Source organism: Polypterus senegalus, chromosome 17 (assembly GCF_016835505.1).
Source record: "Polypterus senegalus isolate Bchr_013 chromosome 17, ASM1683550v1, whole genome shotgun sequence".
Taxonomy (NCBI): domain Eukaryota; kingdom Metazoa; phylum Chordata; class Cladistia; order Polypteriformes; family Polypteridae; genus Polypterus; species Polypterus senegalus.
In genome coordinates this window covers 8,574,470-8,590,454 of record NC_053170.1, presented here as the reverse complement: position 1 = coordinate 8,590,454, position 15,985 = coordinate 8,574,470, and the positions used below count along the sequence as shown (strand labels likewise).

At 43.4% G+C, this 15,985-nt stretch overlaps 1 protein-coding gene across 8 annotated transcripts in view; it reads left to right on the top strand.

Moving 5' to 3' along the window:
- The window catches only part of LOC120517328 (protein TANC2), a 434,594-nt gene that overhangs the window by 399,730 nt on the left and 18,879 nt on the right, over positions 1-15,985 (top strand). For all 8 annotated transcript variants that reach the window (XM_039739552.1, XM_039739550.1, XM_039739549.1 and 5 more), the window contains 6 exons: positions 2,303-2,488; positions 2,603-2,696; positions 3,249-3,382; positions 6,251-6,374; positions 9,480-9,655; positions 10,882-11,014. In XM_039739552.1, coding sequence (XP_039595486.1) covers positions 2,303-2,488; positions 2,603-2,696; positions 3,249-3,382; positions 6,251-6,374; positions 9,480-9,655; positions 10,882-11,014 — 847 coding nt within the window. The remainder of the gene's footprint in view (positions 1-2,302; positions 2,489-2,602; positions 2,697-3,248; positions 3,383-6,250; positions 6,375-9,479; positions 9,656-10,881; positions 11,015-15,985) is intronic.

Below are 15,985 nucleotides of genomic sequence, written 5' to 3'. Positions count from 1 at the left end.
TTTGCAATAATCGGTTCAACAAAAAATTACCAGATATGCCCTTTCCTTCTGTAGAAAAGTAAGTGCCCCCTTGGCTCCAACAGCTGGCATTGCCCCCCTCAAGTCAGCATTTCAAACTGTTTAGTGGTCTCTGACGTCGAGTAGCACCAAGTCTTTTCAGTCAGCTGCGTGATGTTTCAGGGGAGTCTTGCATGCACAGCCTGTAAACCCCCCACCACCACCATGTCAATTCCAGTTTCTTTCTTTCTCCATTTCTTTCTTTCTTGTCTGCCATTCCTTGTTTGGATTTACTGACTTATTTAGGGCCATTTTCCCATTGCAAGGTCCACTTTCTGTTGATCTTGAATCTTCTGAATGATGCTGTCACGTTGTCCTCTCAGATTTAATGAAAAATTTCTAAGTGGATTTTGTGAAGGTGAGCTGCCCAGGCCTTGATGGAACAAAACAGTCCCAAATCAGGGCATTGTCACCACCATGCTTTACAGTTGCTATTGTGGTACAAATGTTGTGCTTGGTTTTCACCAAACATGCCCTCTGGTACTGTGGCCAACTACTTTACAGTATCTCAGTCCTGAGCACATTACTCCTGAAGTCCTGCTCTTTGGCCAGGCATTCAGGGTCAAACTTCAGTCCTGCCCTTTGATTCATGCACTTTGACATTGACAATGGAAAGAGCTACCTGGAGGTCCTGTCATGAGATTCTGGGCTTCGTGGAGACCTCGTTCAGCAACTTGCATTCTGCTCTTGGGTTGAACTTGCTGGGGTGGCCACTGGCACATTTTTGAAATCTTTTGGACAGTAGAATGGTTGATTTCCAGTTGTTTGGAGATCTTTTCAAATTCCTTCCCAGACTTATAAGCATCTCTAACCTTCTTTCTGAAGACCCCAGAGAGCTCTTTCAGTCTTGACATGGTGATATCGCAAAAATAGCGATGAGCAAACTCCACGGTGTTCACTTTTCCTCAAGTTTAGAGAAATCACAGAAGTGTACGAGTGTTTGCTCGAATATCACTGAACTTGGTGAAATGCACTGAAGTCAATGTGGAAGGACTACCTGAACTAGAGCTGACAGGATTATATTGGGGCAGTCACCTCTGAAGTGTCCCTGAGGGCTAAGGAAATGTCTGCCAACTACACCGAACCGATTATTGTGGCCAAAAAGGTGACCTGAGCTGTATGGCGGCAGTGCCAACCACTGCACCACCGTACCTCTGTGAGATCAAAAAAACAAAGCACACAGTCAGAGACGTGCACTCGTATATTTCATCCAAACTAAGCAGAAATGCCGAAATTGTAGTTAAAAGTCATAAAAAATACGTAGGGCTTTTAAGGGCAGAAAACTCAAAGTGGTGGGTCATGAAGGCTCTCCAGACTGTCTGTGTCGATGCTTTACACTTTCTCTTCTAGCAAAAAGGTGGAAACATCAAGTAAATAGTAATAAATCTTTTTCTATCATTATTTTTATTACTATTTCATAGAGTCTCCTGTGTTGGGGTGAGGGGGTGACAGGCTCCTTCAAAGTTTCACTCATGTGGCTAATTATTAAACTTGCATAAGGCCTGCACCTCCTCCGCTCATACTGACGTGGAGCTCGAAGATCGACCTGCACATGTGGCTACCTCCACAGGTAACTCGTCTCACAGAGTCTGTAATGCAAATGATCGGCGTTATATGCCTGGGGGCGGTCCCACCGAGGTTGGTTGTTACAGCTCCGGGGGATGTCGCACTGGCCTCGCAAAGCATTATGGGGCACTGGTTTAACACTACAATCCCTGAAGCCTGCGAAAACACTCGTAGTTCCGCCCCCCTTTAAATCCCTTCGCACCTCTCCATCAGCGTCTTTTGTTTTGTAAATGTGTCGATCCCACGTGTGCGCCCAGTTCTTATTTGAGATATTTGAAGTAGTGGTAAATGTAAGGGGTGCACTTACTTTTTCTGCGTGAAACATTTCCATTTCTATTTGTTTAAGTTACACATTGGACTACAAAATGCAAATGTTTAAATTATATTACGTCACCTGCTTTATCTACCAAAAGCTGTTTAAATGAAGATCAAATCTTGATGCAACCACATACAGTGCAGTATGTTAAAAAAGATAACAGCATGTCATGGGGTGTACTTACTTTTTCACACGACTGTCATTATGGTGTCTGTTCTGCCACTTTTGTGTAACAAGCCAGAGTTTGGAAGGCCATCTCCTCATTCAGTGTCCCGACAGAGAAAGAAAACTGGCATGAATCCGGTGAAGCCACAGGCCTCCTCATGGGTGTCTGATGCCTCCTTTTGTCTAATCCCCTGGCAGGTGGACCACCTGGATAAGAACAGCCAGTGTGCTCTGGTTCATGCTGCCCTCAGGGGTCACTTAGAGGTTGTTAAGTATTTGATTCAATGCGACTGGATGATGGGCGGACAGCAGCAGGGAGTCTTCAACAAGAGCCATGCTGTTCAGCAAGCGCTCATCGCAGCCGCCAGCATGGGCTACACGGAGGTGAGTGACCAGAGCTTTGCTGTGTCTCAGTCCTGGGCGGACGGCTTCATTTATTTGCTTGTGAGGGTCTCATCCCAATCAAATTTCCTGTGTGTTTTTTTTTTCCCCCTTCAGATTGTGTCTTACTTGTTGGACCTCCCAGAAAAGGATGAAGAGGAGGTAGAAAGAGCACAAATTAACAGCTTTGACACCCTCTGGGGAGAGACGGGTAAGACGAGAAAAAGAGGATAAGCAGCAGGTGCTTCTGTGCCTTATCTGTCATACAAGCACTGAGGCAAATAACTGGCATATGTGGCGTTCCACAAAGTGCCAGCTCCTTGTCCTTCAGTTGACTCGGAAACTTTCTGACATTTTTTTTGCAAAACATATGGATAGGATATAAATACACCAGAAGGAAGGACCCGTAATTCTGGCACCTGGCCTGAACCTAATTCCATCAATTCCCATGAGCCTCAAAAACCTGGCACTGGACCCACAGCATATGACACCTTTAATGAAGGTGGACGTGACCTGCCCTTCCTGAGATCAGGAGCATCCTCCATGCTGGCTTTTGTGAAAGGCTCACTGAGGGGCTCCTTATCTCTGTTTTTTTTTTTCCCCTTGACGGTTTAGTCTCCTTGGTTAATGTTCTTGTGATTGGGCTGCTGGGTAGGAGAGTGGTGATGGGTGCCCTTCGATGGGTAATACCTGAATGCAGCTAAACAAATGTTGAAGGAGGTAGTGATGAGAGGTCAATTATTTTAAATGTTTTCCTTTTCAGCCCTGACCGCAGCAGCCGGCCGTGGGAAACTGGAAGTGTGCCGTCTTCTCTTAGAACAGGGAGCAGCCGTGTCACAGCCCAATCGTCGTGGGATCATCCCTCTGTTCAGTGCCGTGCGCCAGGGGCATTGGCAGGTGAGCATCTGATAAGACCACCGTCCCATCAGAGGACGCGACGGGTGTACCTGCTGCAAAAAGTGGTTTTTCAGATCCAAGCCAAATGTAATTAGGTTCTCACTGCTTCACAAGTCCAAGTTCACATACAAAAGAAAACCAATCAAGATGGACATTAGAACAATTGTGATGATAACACGCCATTCTGCCCCATAAGCTTACCCATGCAATTCTCCTGGGGTCTCCAAAAACAATCAATTTGAGATTTCAGGATCCTGCAAGTCCTACACTCGACCACACTACCCAGCCATTAATTCCACATTTATGGTTCATTACACGAGGAAACACTTCCTAATACGATTGTGCAAAATCTGCCCTTAACAAGTTTTCACTCACGTGCCCGTGTCGTGGCTGCAGAATTTAAATTAATAGTCAGAATCCCCAGTACTCATTCCTTTCGTGATTTTGAACACTTCAGTCATGTCACCTGTTCAGCTCCTTCAGTCTCTCCTCATAGCGCATACCTCAGAGTCCCCTAATCAGCCCACTTGTTCTTTTCTGGATGTTTTCTAACACCGCTTTGTCTTTTTTATAAGATGGAGACCAAAGAGGAGCCCAGTATTGCAGATGGGGCCTAACTAGTGTGTTATAAAGCTTAGGCATAACTCCTTCGACTTGTACTAACTCCTCATGTCAGGGCACTATATAACCTAACATCCTGTTAGCCTTCTTGATTGTTTCTGTCCACTGACTGGATGTTGATATTGACGAGTATGATATTGACTGTGACTTCCAGGTCTGTCTCATAAGGTGTACCTCCCATTACTTAAGTATGTACAGGATATACATAATATCTCTCTCTCTCTCTCTCTCTCTCTCTCTCTCTCTCTCTATATATATATATATATATATATATATATATATATATATATATATATATATATATATATATATATATATATATATATATATATGTATGTATGTATGTATATATGTATATATATGTATGTTGTGGAACTTGACATAGACAGGCAGACATGTTAGAATCACCCCACACACATTTATTTTGGTGCTCCATATTTACAAATAGTGCTGTCAAATCTCCAAGTCCGCAAAGTCCTGGCCAACACCACACAATGCCTTCTTCCTTCAGGCCACCTCGTTGCCTTCTCCCAGGAGTGATTTATTCACGCTAATCCAAGACAGAGGCTGCGGGACGAGGAGTGGGGGAAAGGTGACGTCAGGAATGGGGAGCCGGGCTGAAGTCTCCTCACTCACGCCTCAGCCTTCATTCGAATCGGTCTACCTCTGTTCACGTTTTGGAGTGTACCTCGCCTCCGCTTAGATAGTGATACCTATTTGTTTATTGATTTTTAAAGTTTGACCTGTTTCACTACTATGAGGGAAGAGCCGTGGGGGACGGCTAGTAAATAATAAAACAGACTGAGAGGCCAGGGCTCTACATTCAAAGCGTAGACAGCACAATAGAAAACTTGAGATGAAGCACCACCATAAAGGCCTAATTAGGCTTTTTGCTTAAGAAAGACCAAAGTTACAAGGTAAGGTTATTTATCCTAACTGCTCGTGGCACTAGAGAGTGGCAGCGTGTTGATTAGCACACACATGTAAGAGTTTTACTGTACTCTGCACATGTGGCAATAAGGACCCTAGAGACTTATTATTGATGTCTTTATCCGTGATGCATTACAACATTTGAGACATACAATTGGTTCCATTTCTGTTGTTTTTTCCAGTTGAAACACTGGGAGTTGAAGTGACTTGCTCATGGACACACAGTGGGAATTAAAGTCCAAAGCCTTATCCACTTGCCACGCTGCCTGCCTATTTGCTTATCGAGCTATGAGTCACCTCAGTTAGACACCAAGACCTAACATACTTTATGTACAGTAGAGTCTTATGTCACTGACTGCATACTCTGAACTGAATTTATTCATCTTCAAGTACCATCCACACTTGTCAGGCTTAGCCACTTAAATCCGAGACCCTACTCATTTGTTGTTTTTTTTTTCCCCCACCAGTCCAGTCTCTCAATGGGGACCTCACCAATTTGGCACAACTGCACAGACGCTCCTCCCTATTGCTATTTTAATTTGTTTATCGTTGTCCTGTTGTTATTTGTTTCATCCAAGTTTTGTATCCCAGATGTGTACGTTTGTATGCTGTGCACGTGTCCTGATTCTGGGTCAGCAGGGTCTCCGGCCATCGGCAGTATGTTAGCGGTTTGTCCTGTAAGGCCTAAATCCGCAGCATCATGTAGAACATTACAGCAATGGTAACAAGGCACAGGCCATTCAGCCCAACAAGCTCATCCACCCTAATCCCTTCAATGGTCTAAAATTCTGTCAAGTCGAGATGTGAAGGCTCTGCTCTGCACCACACCCTACCAGGTCATTTATTCCATATGTGATATTTGCCCTTAACTTTCCAGCTGTGTCCCCATGTTCTTGTTGAAGGTTAGTGTATTGTTGCATTGTTAAATTGTTGTGTTAGTTTTTCAAATTTAGGCAATAACAAGCATAATAAAACTAAAATGTGTAATGGCTGTTAGTTTTGGTATCATTGAATATCTGGTGGACACCAAAGGGTCTTAAAAGGTTGATAACTGAAGAATCTTTGCCACAGTTGCGCACAGGGAGGTTGAGTGATGTGTTGAGTAAGGCAGAGGTGGGACAGAAACTGACAACTTTGTGATTTAAAATTCTATGCCTTGGTCTGACTGTTGAACACAATTAATGAAAGTGAGATTTGGTGTCAATGGACAGACGACATACATGCATCAACAGAAGTGGCCGTGAGTGTGTATCAGTGGACTGCTTATAGAAATGATGGACAGCAGCGTGCTAACAGTCACTATTTCTGTGCCCGTAGATTGTTGACCTCCTTTTGACACATGGAGCAGACGTCAACATGGCGGACAAGCAGGGAAGAACCCCCTTAATGATGGCCGCCTCTGAGGGGCACCTGGGGACTGTAGAGTTCCTGCTTTCACAAGGTGAGTTCCTTAAGCTGTTCATCTGACCACAAGACTGTCATTCATTAGAAGGGTAAAGGTGGTAGTCATACCTGCGTGAGCGTCACCTGAAACAGACGGCCTCCAAAGATGATGTCAGACATCAGTGGCTCCTCTTATTGGCTGTGCTGCTCCATTGGTTTCAAAGATTGGTCCATTTCACTGGGAATAAAAGAATTGATCTCATCCAGCCGTTGTAGAAGAGCCCAGCTGGGCGTCTGGAGTCTTGTCTGCTGCAGCTGGAGCCGGGACAGTAGCTGACATGCTGTGGGTGATGAGAAAGTTAGACTGCAGTAAGTGATACTGAATATTTATCATCCAGCGCCTTGCAAACGTATTCACTCTTCTTGAAAGTCCTCACCATTCGTACACACAACTCCTCCAGTACATATTTTTTACTGACAACCCAAGTGTTTTAATAGCTTATTTTTAAGTGCAAATCAATTTGGCCAAATATATCATTCTAAAAAGTAAACAACAGTAAAAAGCCACTTACATAAGTTTTCACACCACACCCTCTGATATTTACTAAAGTCTCCTTTTGCTGCACCAGCTTTGCCCACCAGCATTGCCCATGCTCAGTGATTTTGTCTCATTCCTCCTGGTGGGTTTCCTGCAGATCGTTCAGATTGGATGGATGGCACCTCAGGACTGAAGTGTTCCATTTCCTGAGTGCCACGGGTTCTCAATGGGGTTGAGATCAGGACTTTGCCGCTACTGCGGCATTGTTTTTCAGCCACTGCAGGGTTGCCTTGACCTTGTGCTTCAGACTGTTGTCTTGCTGGAAGTTGGACCTTCTGCCAGGCCTTAGTTTCATCAGCTGACTGGAACAGCTTCTCTTTATTTAGTGCCACCCATTCCACCATCAGTTCTAAAAAGATTCACAGCTCCTACACGTGCTACCACCATACTCCACAAGTGTTCTTTGACAGGCACGGGCACTGTTGGGTCCATGCCATACGTAAGCGCTTTGAATTTTAGTTGAAAAACCCACTCTTGGTTTCATCTGACCACAAAACATTTTCCCACATCCTAGTTGGGTCCTTCTCATGCATGTTGGTGAACTCCAGATGTACCTTTTCATGGATATTCCTGAGTAATGACTTCCTTATTGTCACCCTGTCAAGTAGGGCACAGTTACAGAGAGCTCTCGATAATGTGGGCTCAGGCATGTGTACCCCAGATTCAACAAAGTGATGGCTTCTTCATTGCCCCTGTACCTCTGCGTCGTGCTTGGATGCTGCATGTTGGTAGACTGGGACCCTGAGACATCCAAGTCATTTGGTCTTTTTATTTTTGAGTTTTATATCCAGAACGTGTGATCTTAAATCGAATTGCTCACTGGTAGAAACTGATTGTTCAGTGAGGCCCAAATGAGAGGCAAGTGTGTCTTGTTTGGGAACACTCCGCCACTTTTAGAGCTTAAAGGGTTTGAATGCTTCACACAAACAGCATTCTTCCTAGTTTTTATTTTTTAGAAGATAGATAGATACAGTACTTTATTAATCCCAGGGGAAATTCACAGTAGAAATATTATTTTAACAAGGTTAAATTGTTAGAACACTTAGGTTGTCAATACAAATAATTAGAGTAAAATATGTGTATGTATCCGTGTGATCCAGAGAATGGCAATGGCTTTGAAGGGGATTAAATGATTTTGTGAGGCATTGCAGATAGAAAGATAGATATGAAAGGCACTATATAATAGATAGATAGAAAGGCGCTATATAATAGATAGATAGATATGAAAGGCACTATATAATAGATAGATAGAAAGGCACTATATAATAGATAGATAGATATGAAAGGCACTATATAATAGATAGATAGATAGATGTGAAAGGCACCATATAATAGATAGATGTGAAAGGTGCTATATGATAGATAGATATGAAAGGCACTATATAATAGATAGATATGAAAGGCACTATATAAAAGATAGATAGATAGATGTGAAAGGTGCTATATAATAGATAGATATGAAAGGCGCTATATAATAGAAATTATTATATAATAGAGAGATAGATGTGAAAGGCGCTATATGATAGATAGATATGGAAGGTGCTATATAATAGAAAGCACATTATATGATTGATAGATGTGAAAGACACTATATAACTGATGGATGGATGTTACATTGCTACATATCATTCATAAAACGCCTTTTCTAATTGTATACACATGCCTGGCCTCTTTCTGTTTAGACTCATTGTAGTTCATGTAGCTCATCCCCTTTTAGCTGTTATCTGTAACTGCTGGCATACAGAAATGTCACATTTAACAGAAAAAAATATCAGGGTGGTATTTGACTTCTGCCCCCCCTTGGGTAACACCAGAGTTTTCTGTCGGATTTCGGGATGTGGGCTAAACGAGTATGAAGTGCTGAGCTCATCTGGAATATCAGACGAGGCACTAACAGTTAGAGCTCTTTGCCTCTTACAGTAATGGCATGGTGGTGCAGCAGTCTGCTCTACGGTGCTCTTCACTGAGTGCAGGCTCACAGCGTGTACATGGCTGTACAGATAGAATAAGGGAAAAGTAAATGACTGGAGCTCACATCATCTACATACATAAACACGAGCTTCAAAGTAACTGAACAGTAAAACAGGAAGGCATTTCAGTCCGTTAAATATTCACAGCTCACCATTGGAAGGCTTGTTAACATCAATTTGAAAAACAAAAACTCCAATTTAAACAATGTTGGGAGAAAGTAAACTTCTGGAGGTCCACAGTTAGTTATGAGCAATAAAACCACAGTTTGATGGCCAGGGGCTGACAAGCTTCAGACCCCTTCTGAGCGTTCAGTGATTTAATCAACATAAGCTGAATTAAGAGAAAGGAGGTCTGGTGTTGAGTGTCCAGGTTAACGTTTATTCTTTTGTAAATTTAACCAAAATATAACCTACACTGCACAGTTCAGGGTGGCAAGAGCATCTGTGGAGGTAGCACAGCTGAGAGAGCCCATGAACTTGTTTTGTTTCAACTACTACTGTTATGTGTGGATGAAGACAGAGAGACCTACAGCCCCTCAGAGCCCACTTTACAAGCGAGTATATCATTGGCTGTGTTGTTGTTGTCGCCGTCTAGGAGCTTCACTGTCTCTGATGGACAAGGAGGGTCTGACCGCTCTCAGCTGGGCCTGCTTGAAGGGTCACTTGGCAGTAGTACGCTCGTTGGTGGAGAGAGGGGCAGCTACAGATCATGCAGATAAGAATGGGCGCACGCCGCTGGACCTCGCTGCATTCTATGGTGATGCAGAGGTGGTGAGTATCTTTTTTTATTTTTCTCTGCGATGCCAGCATCATCAGATCATTGGCAAGGCTACAGACAAGACAGCTGGGTATCGTCCAGCGGAGCTGACGAGGCTAATAGAAAAGCAGCTCAGAAGCGTTACTTTGACCCATCAGGCTAAAGCACTGCGAGTACGAGGTTATCAGAGGGGAGCCATGCCATGTTTGGGCACCTCACCACAGCTACATCATGTTGGGTGAGGTGCTAGAAGACGTTGGAGGCACTCGCTGTGTCTGGTGGCTCTTGATTCAGTTTAGTCAGATATACTCTTCCACAGTCAACTCCAACATATCTGACTTGCTGACAGTTTCTTAGCCCCCATTTTACAATTTTGCTCCAGCTAAACGTCGATTTTTGAAATGTTAACTGAGGCTCAATCCACACTACTACACTGTACTTTAAAGTCTGTGTTTTTAAGGAAAACAATCTCCATCGACACCAGCATTTTCATATCATTTACAAATGACTAAAAACGGTCATGACGTAGTCTTCCACCTACACTGGGCAATCGGCGGAAACAGGAAGAGGAAGTGTCCTCCACACTAGACATTGTTTTACAGCTTAAAATTTACAAACCGAGAACAGCAAAACAGTTGAAGCAGAAACCTTGACAACCTTTAAGAAGGATCTGGATGAGATGGTGGGACAGCTTATAGCTAAACAAACGGGCTTGATGGCCTGAATGGCTTCCCCTCGTTTGTCAGATTTCTTGTGTTCTTATACTCAATGGAGTATACGAGAAAAACGATTGTTTAGTTTAGGGCAGAATTATTAATTCAGTTCTCAAAGGCACAGATAAAGCCGATCCAGAAGAATTCTTTCAGATAAATGGCAAGTCACATATGTAAGGACTCCAGCGAAAATGAAGGGGAAGTGCGTTTAGGACTGAAGCCAGGAAGCTCCTCTTTACACACAGAATCTCAGACAGACTAACGAGAAAAGGAGTTGAAGTAGAAACCATGAAAAGTGACATTGGGGCAACTTAGCTGTTAACGAAACAAAAGGGGCTTGATGGACTAAATATTCTTGTTTGTAAACTTTCTCATGGCAGGACTGGGTGACCAATCACACCACCACAGCACCCGCTGCTCCAGAGTTTTATTTGAGTTTATTGAAGAAGTGGCAGTGACCCGAGAGGAGCAGCCATTCCATTTCATTTCATTTATTTCTCTCCCCCCCCCCCGACCCCATTTTGCAGGTCCAGTTCCTAGTGGATCATGGAGCAATGATAGAGCACGTGGACTACAGTGGCATGCGGCCCCTCGATCGGGCAGTAGGCTGTCGCAACACCTCGGTAGTGGTGACCCTGCTGAAGAAAGGAGCCAAGATAGGTAGGAACGCACAGGGAGTCCTAAATGCCCAGTTCTGCCAGGGCGAGGTCTGTGATGATGTGATTTTGAAGGAGGGCAGTTGCTGTTAATGAAGTGGATCGGTGGCATAATGCACCAGATGCCCAGTAAGCGGGGCCTGTTTTTGAGGGTGCCCATGTTGCCAGCTCATTGCACCTTACTAACCAGCTTTGTACAATTTCCAAGGTTCCACTGCCTTTCTTGCTTGCTTCTCTCGTGTGCTTCTTGCTCCTGGATGCCCTTGTTTTCTATTGTGCGGCTGCTTTTTTTGTTCTCCTTTCACAAACTTTTGCATTTTTTTAAGATGTTACGTCAAGCGCCTTTAGTTTTGCTGATACACTTTGCCTTTTTTTTTCCAAAAAAAAAAGACACCACTTCCTGCTTCTCACAGCTGCTTTTTCTTTTTCCTTTCTCATTTCCCTCCGCCCCACTTTGTCTGTTCTTGCCCCGTCACCATTGCGCCACCCTTCACCAGGCTGCCAGACTCTGCCCAGTCGCCCTCGAGGTATTCCCATCTTGTGTCTGCTACTCCTGGCTGCACCCACGGCCAGCTTTATCTGTTGTCTTGTTTTTATTGCTTTATGGCAGTGCTTCTTAAAAACCTCCGTGATGTCTAAAGTGCACCTGAGAAACTCGACTGGCACGTGTCACTTAGTAGATGACTGACACTGACCAAGCTGACATCCTGAATGATGGCACACTTTTAACAGTCTGGACATTGAAATGAATGCCACAATTGGCAACGTTAACGTCTGCCCCTTTTGAACACTTGTGAGGCTTTTAAATTGAAGCTGGCATCATCACTTACACTCTGTGTGCCCTTTTACTGCCAAGAAATGAAAGATCACCAGCTGTTAAATGTCGTTGTCACATATTTGTTTTCACCCTCAATAAGAAGCACTGCCTGGCCCTGTCGGTGTCCTGTGCTCTGCTGTCCCCGCTGCAGGGGACTGCGAGGTCTCATCTGCTGAGTGCAGAGTATGAGGAGCTCTTTAGACGTAACTCACTCTGACTGTGCTTGCCATAACTTTTCATGAAGTTAGGAACGCGTGAGGACCAGAGTGCCCAGGAACAAAGGCAGTGGCACACAGTAGCCTTCATGGTCTCCTGGGCTACCAAAAAAGGACCAGTGGCGGTTGGTATGCTGCTGCCTGCAACTTGACACTACTAAGATGGCTCCAGGCCTGATGTTGCCTTGCATTCTCATAATGTGATCTTGAGACGACAGCTTCTAGAAGTCGGGTTTTAGTTGAGCTACTAAAATAACTGAAGGCCACAACAACACTTGTACTACTAGAAACTGTGAATGCCTCCTACCACAGCCTTCATTTCATTTGAAAAAAAATTCAGAAAAAACTGAAACAGAGCAACACCATGCTAATGAGTGTTTGGGGGTGATTTTGAGACCACTCTAATCTGGCTACTTCTAGTAAATAACACAAAGCTGTATTTTTAATGAATTTGTGTTTATTGTGTCGACATAAGGCATGTTAGTCAGATATCCAAGTAAGAATATCACTGTACTCTGCGCATGACAAAATGTTGATAACAATGACAACAAGTAGTGGCACCGCCCGTGATTAGGAAAAGTCGGCTTTACAGCTTAATGAACTCTAAAGTAACGTAAAATTCACAAAGCAGCATAATTCAGTCCAGGTTCACGGGAGTTGGGGGCTGTTTTATCACGGTAGGGTCCTAGGGTGACCCTATTTTCCCTTTCAGACTCTTTACTGCGTAGACCCTAAACAAATGTCCGAAATCCCACATAGAGCCCCTCCACACTTACCAGTCTGCTCGATGTCAGGGTTGACTGCTGTTGTAGTTCAGTTCATCTGTAACTCCAGCCATCTAGACAGAGTAGGAGAGAAAGGTTTATTCAGGCATTATCTTTATCAGTTTGCTGCTGCTGCTGGAGTATGTGAATTTCCCCTTGGGATTAATAAAGTATCTATCTATCTATCATTATAATAGTATTATATAGTGCCTTTCAGATCGATCTATCTATCTATCTATCTATCTATCTATCTATCTATGATATAGCACCCTTCACATCTATTATATAGTCCCTTTCACTCTATCTGTCATCTATCAATTTATCTGTCTATCTATAGATAACCAGTAACAGCGCCCTGCATGAATCCACTTGTCTTGTTTATTTCTAGTGTTCCTCCTCTTTCTCTGTGCGTTTATCATTCGTCTGCTCAGAGGTTGATGCGCTTGCTGTTTCCTAAGCAGCTCTTCTCTTCTTCACACTAGTGGCCCGCTTCTCTAAAAGATATATTTTCACATTAAAACTGATTAAATCAGTGTTTGTGTTGCAATTACTTAGTATGTTTTCCTTAATTTTTCACGTAAGTGTTCAATCTCCCTCAAAAGCAATTTAAGATATGAAGAGGTAGAGAAAGTGATGGTGAAGGTGGTAGGGAATGAGAACGGCACTCGTACACATGCGCCGCATGGCTGCCCTGCTGCCGAGAGTTGATTCTACCATAAATTAAAAATAAAAAGAGGAATAACCTTGGACGTCAGTCATCACCCCGAAAGTGGACAGAAGACGTCATGTAGTACATGTGTACCAACTGTCAGGTCAATAGCTCCAAACGGTTTGCGAGCTACAGGTGATTTAAAATCCTGGACAGACAAACGGAAAGCCACGGTAGCGTCCTTCCTATATATAAAGATGGGTGCACAATTGAGGCAGGAGTACAACGAGTGTGACACACTAATACCAAAGCAGCCTGGTCCTGTGTGGTCTCTTGATCCAGCGTGGCCTCTATATGGATGGAGCATAGCAGAGACTCCAATCAGTGTCACTCCAGTGGTCCCTGACACGGCTCTTTGGCCAGTGGGGGTCTAGTATGGGTCTCACACCCTTTCACCCCTCCAGTCCTGCTCATCCAATCAGATTGTAAAAGTTGCCTTGCCACCTTCCAGACGAGGCTGTTTTATCTTTCTGATGTGGTGAGTCTTAAATATGCCCTGAGCGTGAATTTACTGCCATCTTAAACGTTATTCTTTGTAAGTTAAAATATAAAAGTACAGCTTAAATATTTGATGAAGGCAATTTACAAATAATTATCACAATATATGAGGTGTGATCAAACAATACAGTGAATATTTAAATAAAAAAAATTATTATTACAGGAAAAGACACATTGCCATTATTCCCCCTCGCTTCAAACACACTGATCCCGATGTTCTTGCCACTTTCTGAAGCAGTTGTGGACGTCCTCTTTCATGAGTGCCTTTACAGTGGGTACAGAAAGTATTCAGACCCCCTTCAATTTTTCACTCTTTGTTATATTGCAGCCATTTGCTAAAATCATTTAAATTAATTTTTTCCCTCATTAATGTACACACAGCACCCCATATTGACAGACAAAAAAAAGAATTTTTGAAATTGTTGCAGATTTATTAAAAAAGAAAACCTGAAATCTCACCTGGTCCTAAGTATTCAGACCCTTTGCTCAGTATTTAGTAGAAGCCCCCTTTTGAGCTCATACAGCCATGAGTCTTCTTGGGAAAGATGCAACAAGTTTTTCACACCTGGATTTTGGGGATCCTCTGCCATTCCTCCTTGCAGATCCTCTCCACTTCTGTCAGGTTGGATGGTAAACGTTGGTGGACAGCCATTTTTAGGTCTCTCCACACATACCGCTTAGAATTAAGGCCAAAAAGTTCTATCTTGGTCTCATCAGACCAGAGAATCTTATTTCTCACCATCTCAGAGTCCTTCAGGTGTCTTTTAGCAAACTCCGTGTGGGCTGTCATGTGTCTTGCCTCTCCTCAGTGTGTGGAGACAACCAGGCACTGCTCATCACTTGTCCAATACAGTCCCCACAGTGAAGCATGGCGGTGGCAGCATCATGCTGTAGGGGTGTTTTTCAGCTGCAGGGACAGGACTGCTGGTTGCAATCGAGGGAAAGATTAATGTGGCCAAGTACAGGGATATCCTGGACAAAAACCTTCTCCAGAGTGCTAAGGACCTCAGACTGGGCCGAAGGTTTATCTTCCAACAAGACAATGACCCTAAGCACACAGCTAAAATAACGAAGAAGTGGCTTCACAACAACTCTGTGACTGTTCTTGAATGGCCAGCCAGAGCCCTGACTTAAACCAATTGAGCATCTCTGGAGAGACCTAAAAATGGCTGTCCACCAACGTTAACCATCCAATCTGACAGAACTGGAGAGGATCTGCAAGGAGGAATGGCAGAGGATCCCCAAATCCAGGTGTGAAAAACTTGTTGCATCTTTCCCAAGAAGACTCCTGGCTGTATGAGCTCAAAAGGGGGATTCTACTAAATACTGAGCAAAGGGTCTGAATACTTAGGACCAGGTGAGATTTCAGTTTTTCTTTTTTAATAAATCTGCAACAATTTCAAAAATTCTTTTTTGTCTGTCAATATGGGGTGCTGTGTGTACATTAATGAGGGAAAAAATTAATTTAAATGATTTTAGCAAATGGCTGCATAATAACAGAGTGAAAAATTGGAGGGGGTCTGAATACTTTCAGTACCCACTGTATTTGTGCTGTTGTGGCTGCCTCGATGTTCTGTGCGTCAATCAAGATGCAGTATCAAAGTGATGATGATGATGGGTTTTTTTTTGACTTTGGAATTGCGCGAGATAAGTTTGTACCCAGGAACACTATGGTGAACTCTGAATATTATAAAGGGCTTATTTAAGAAACAAAAACGACCTGAGAAATGGGAAAGCGATTTCATTTCCATCATGACAATGTTCCGTGTCACGCATCACTTCTGCTATGGAAATTTCTGTCAGATAAAAATATTACAGTGTGTCCTCATCCACTTTATTTCACTGGATGTGGCACCGTGTGACTTCTGGCTCTTCCCCAAAGTGAAAATGACCACGAAAAGTAAACGTTTTGAATCAATTCAGGACGTCGAGGCAGCCAATGACAGTGCAGCTAAAGACACTCATGAAAGAG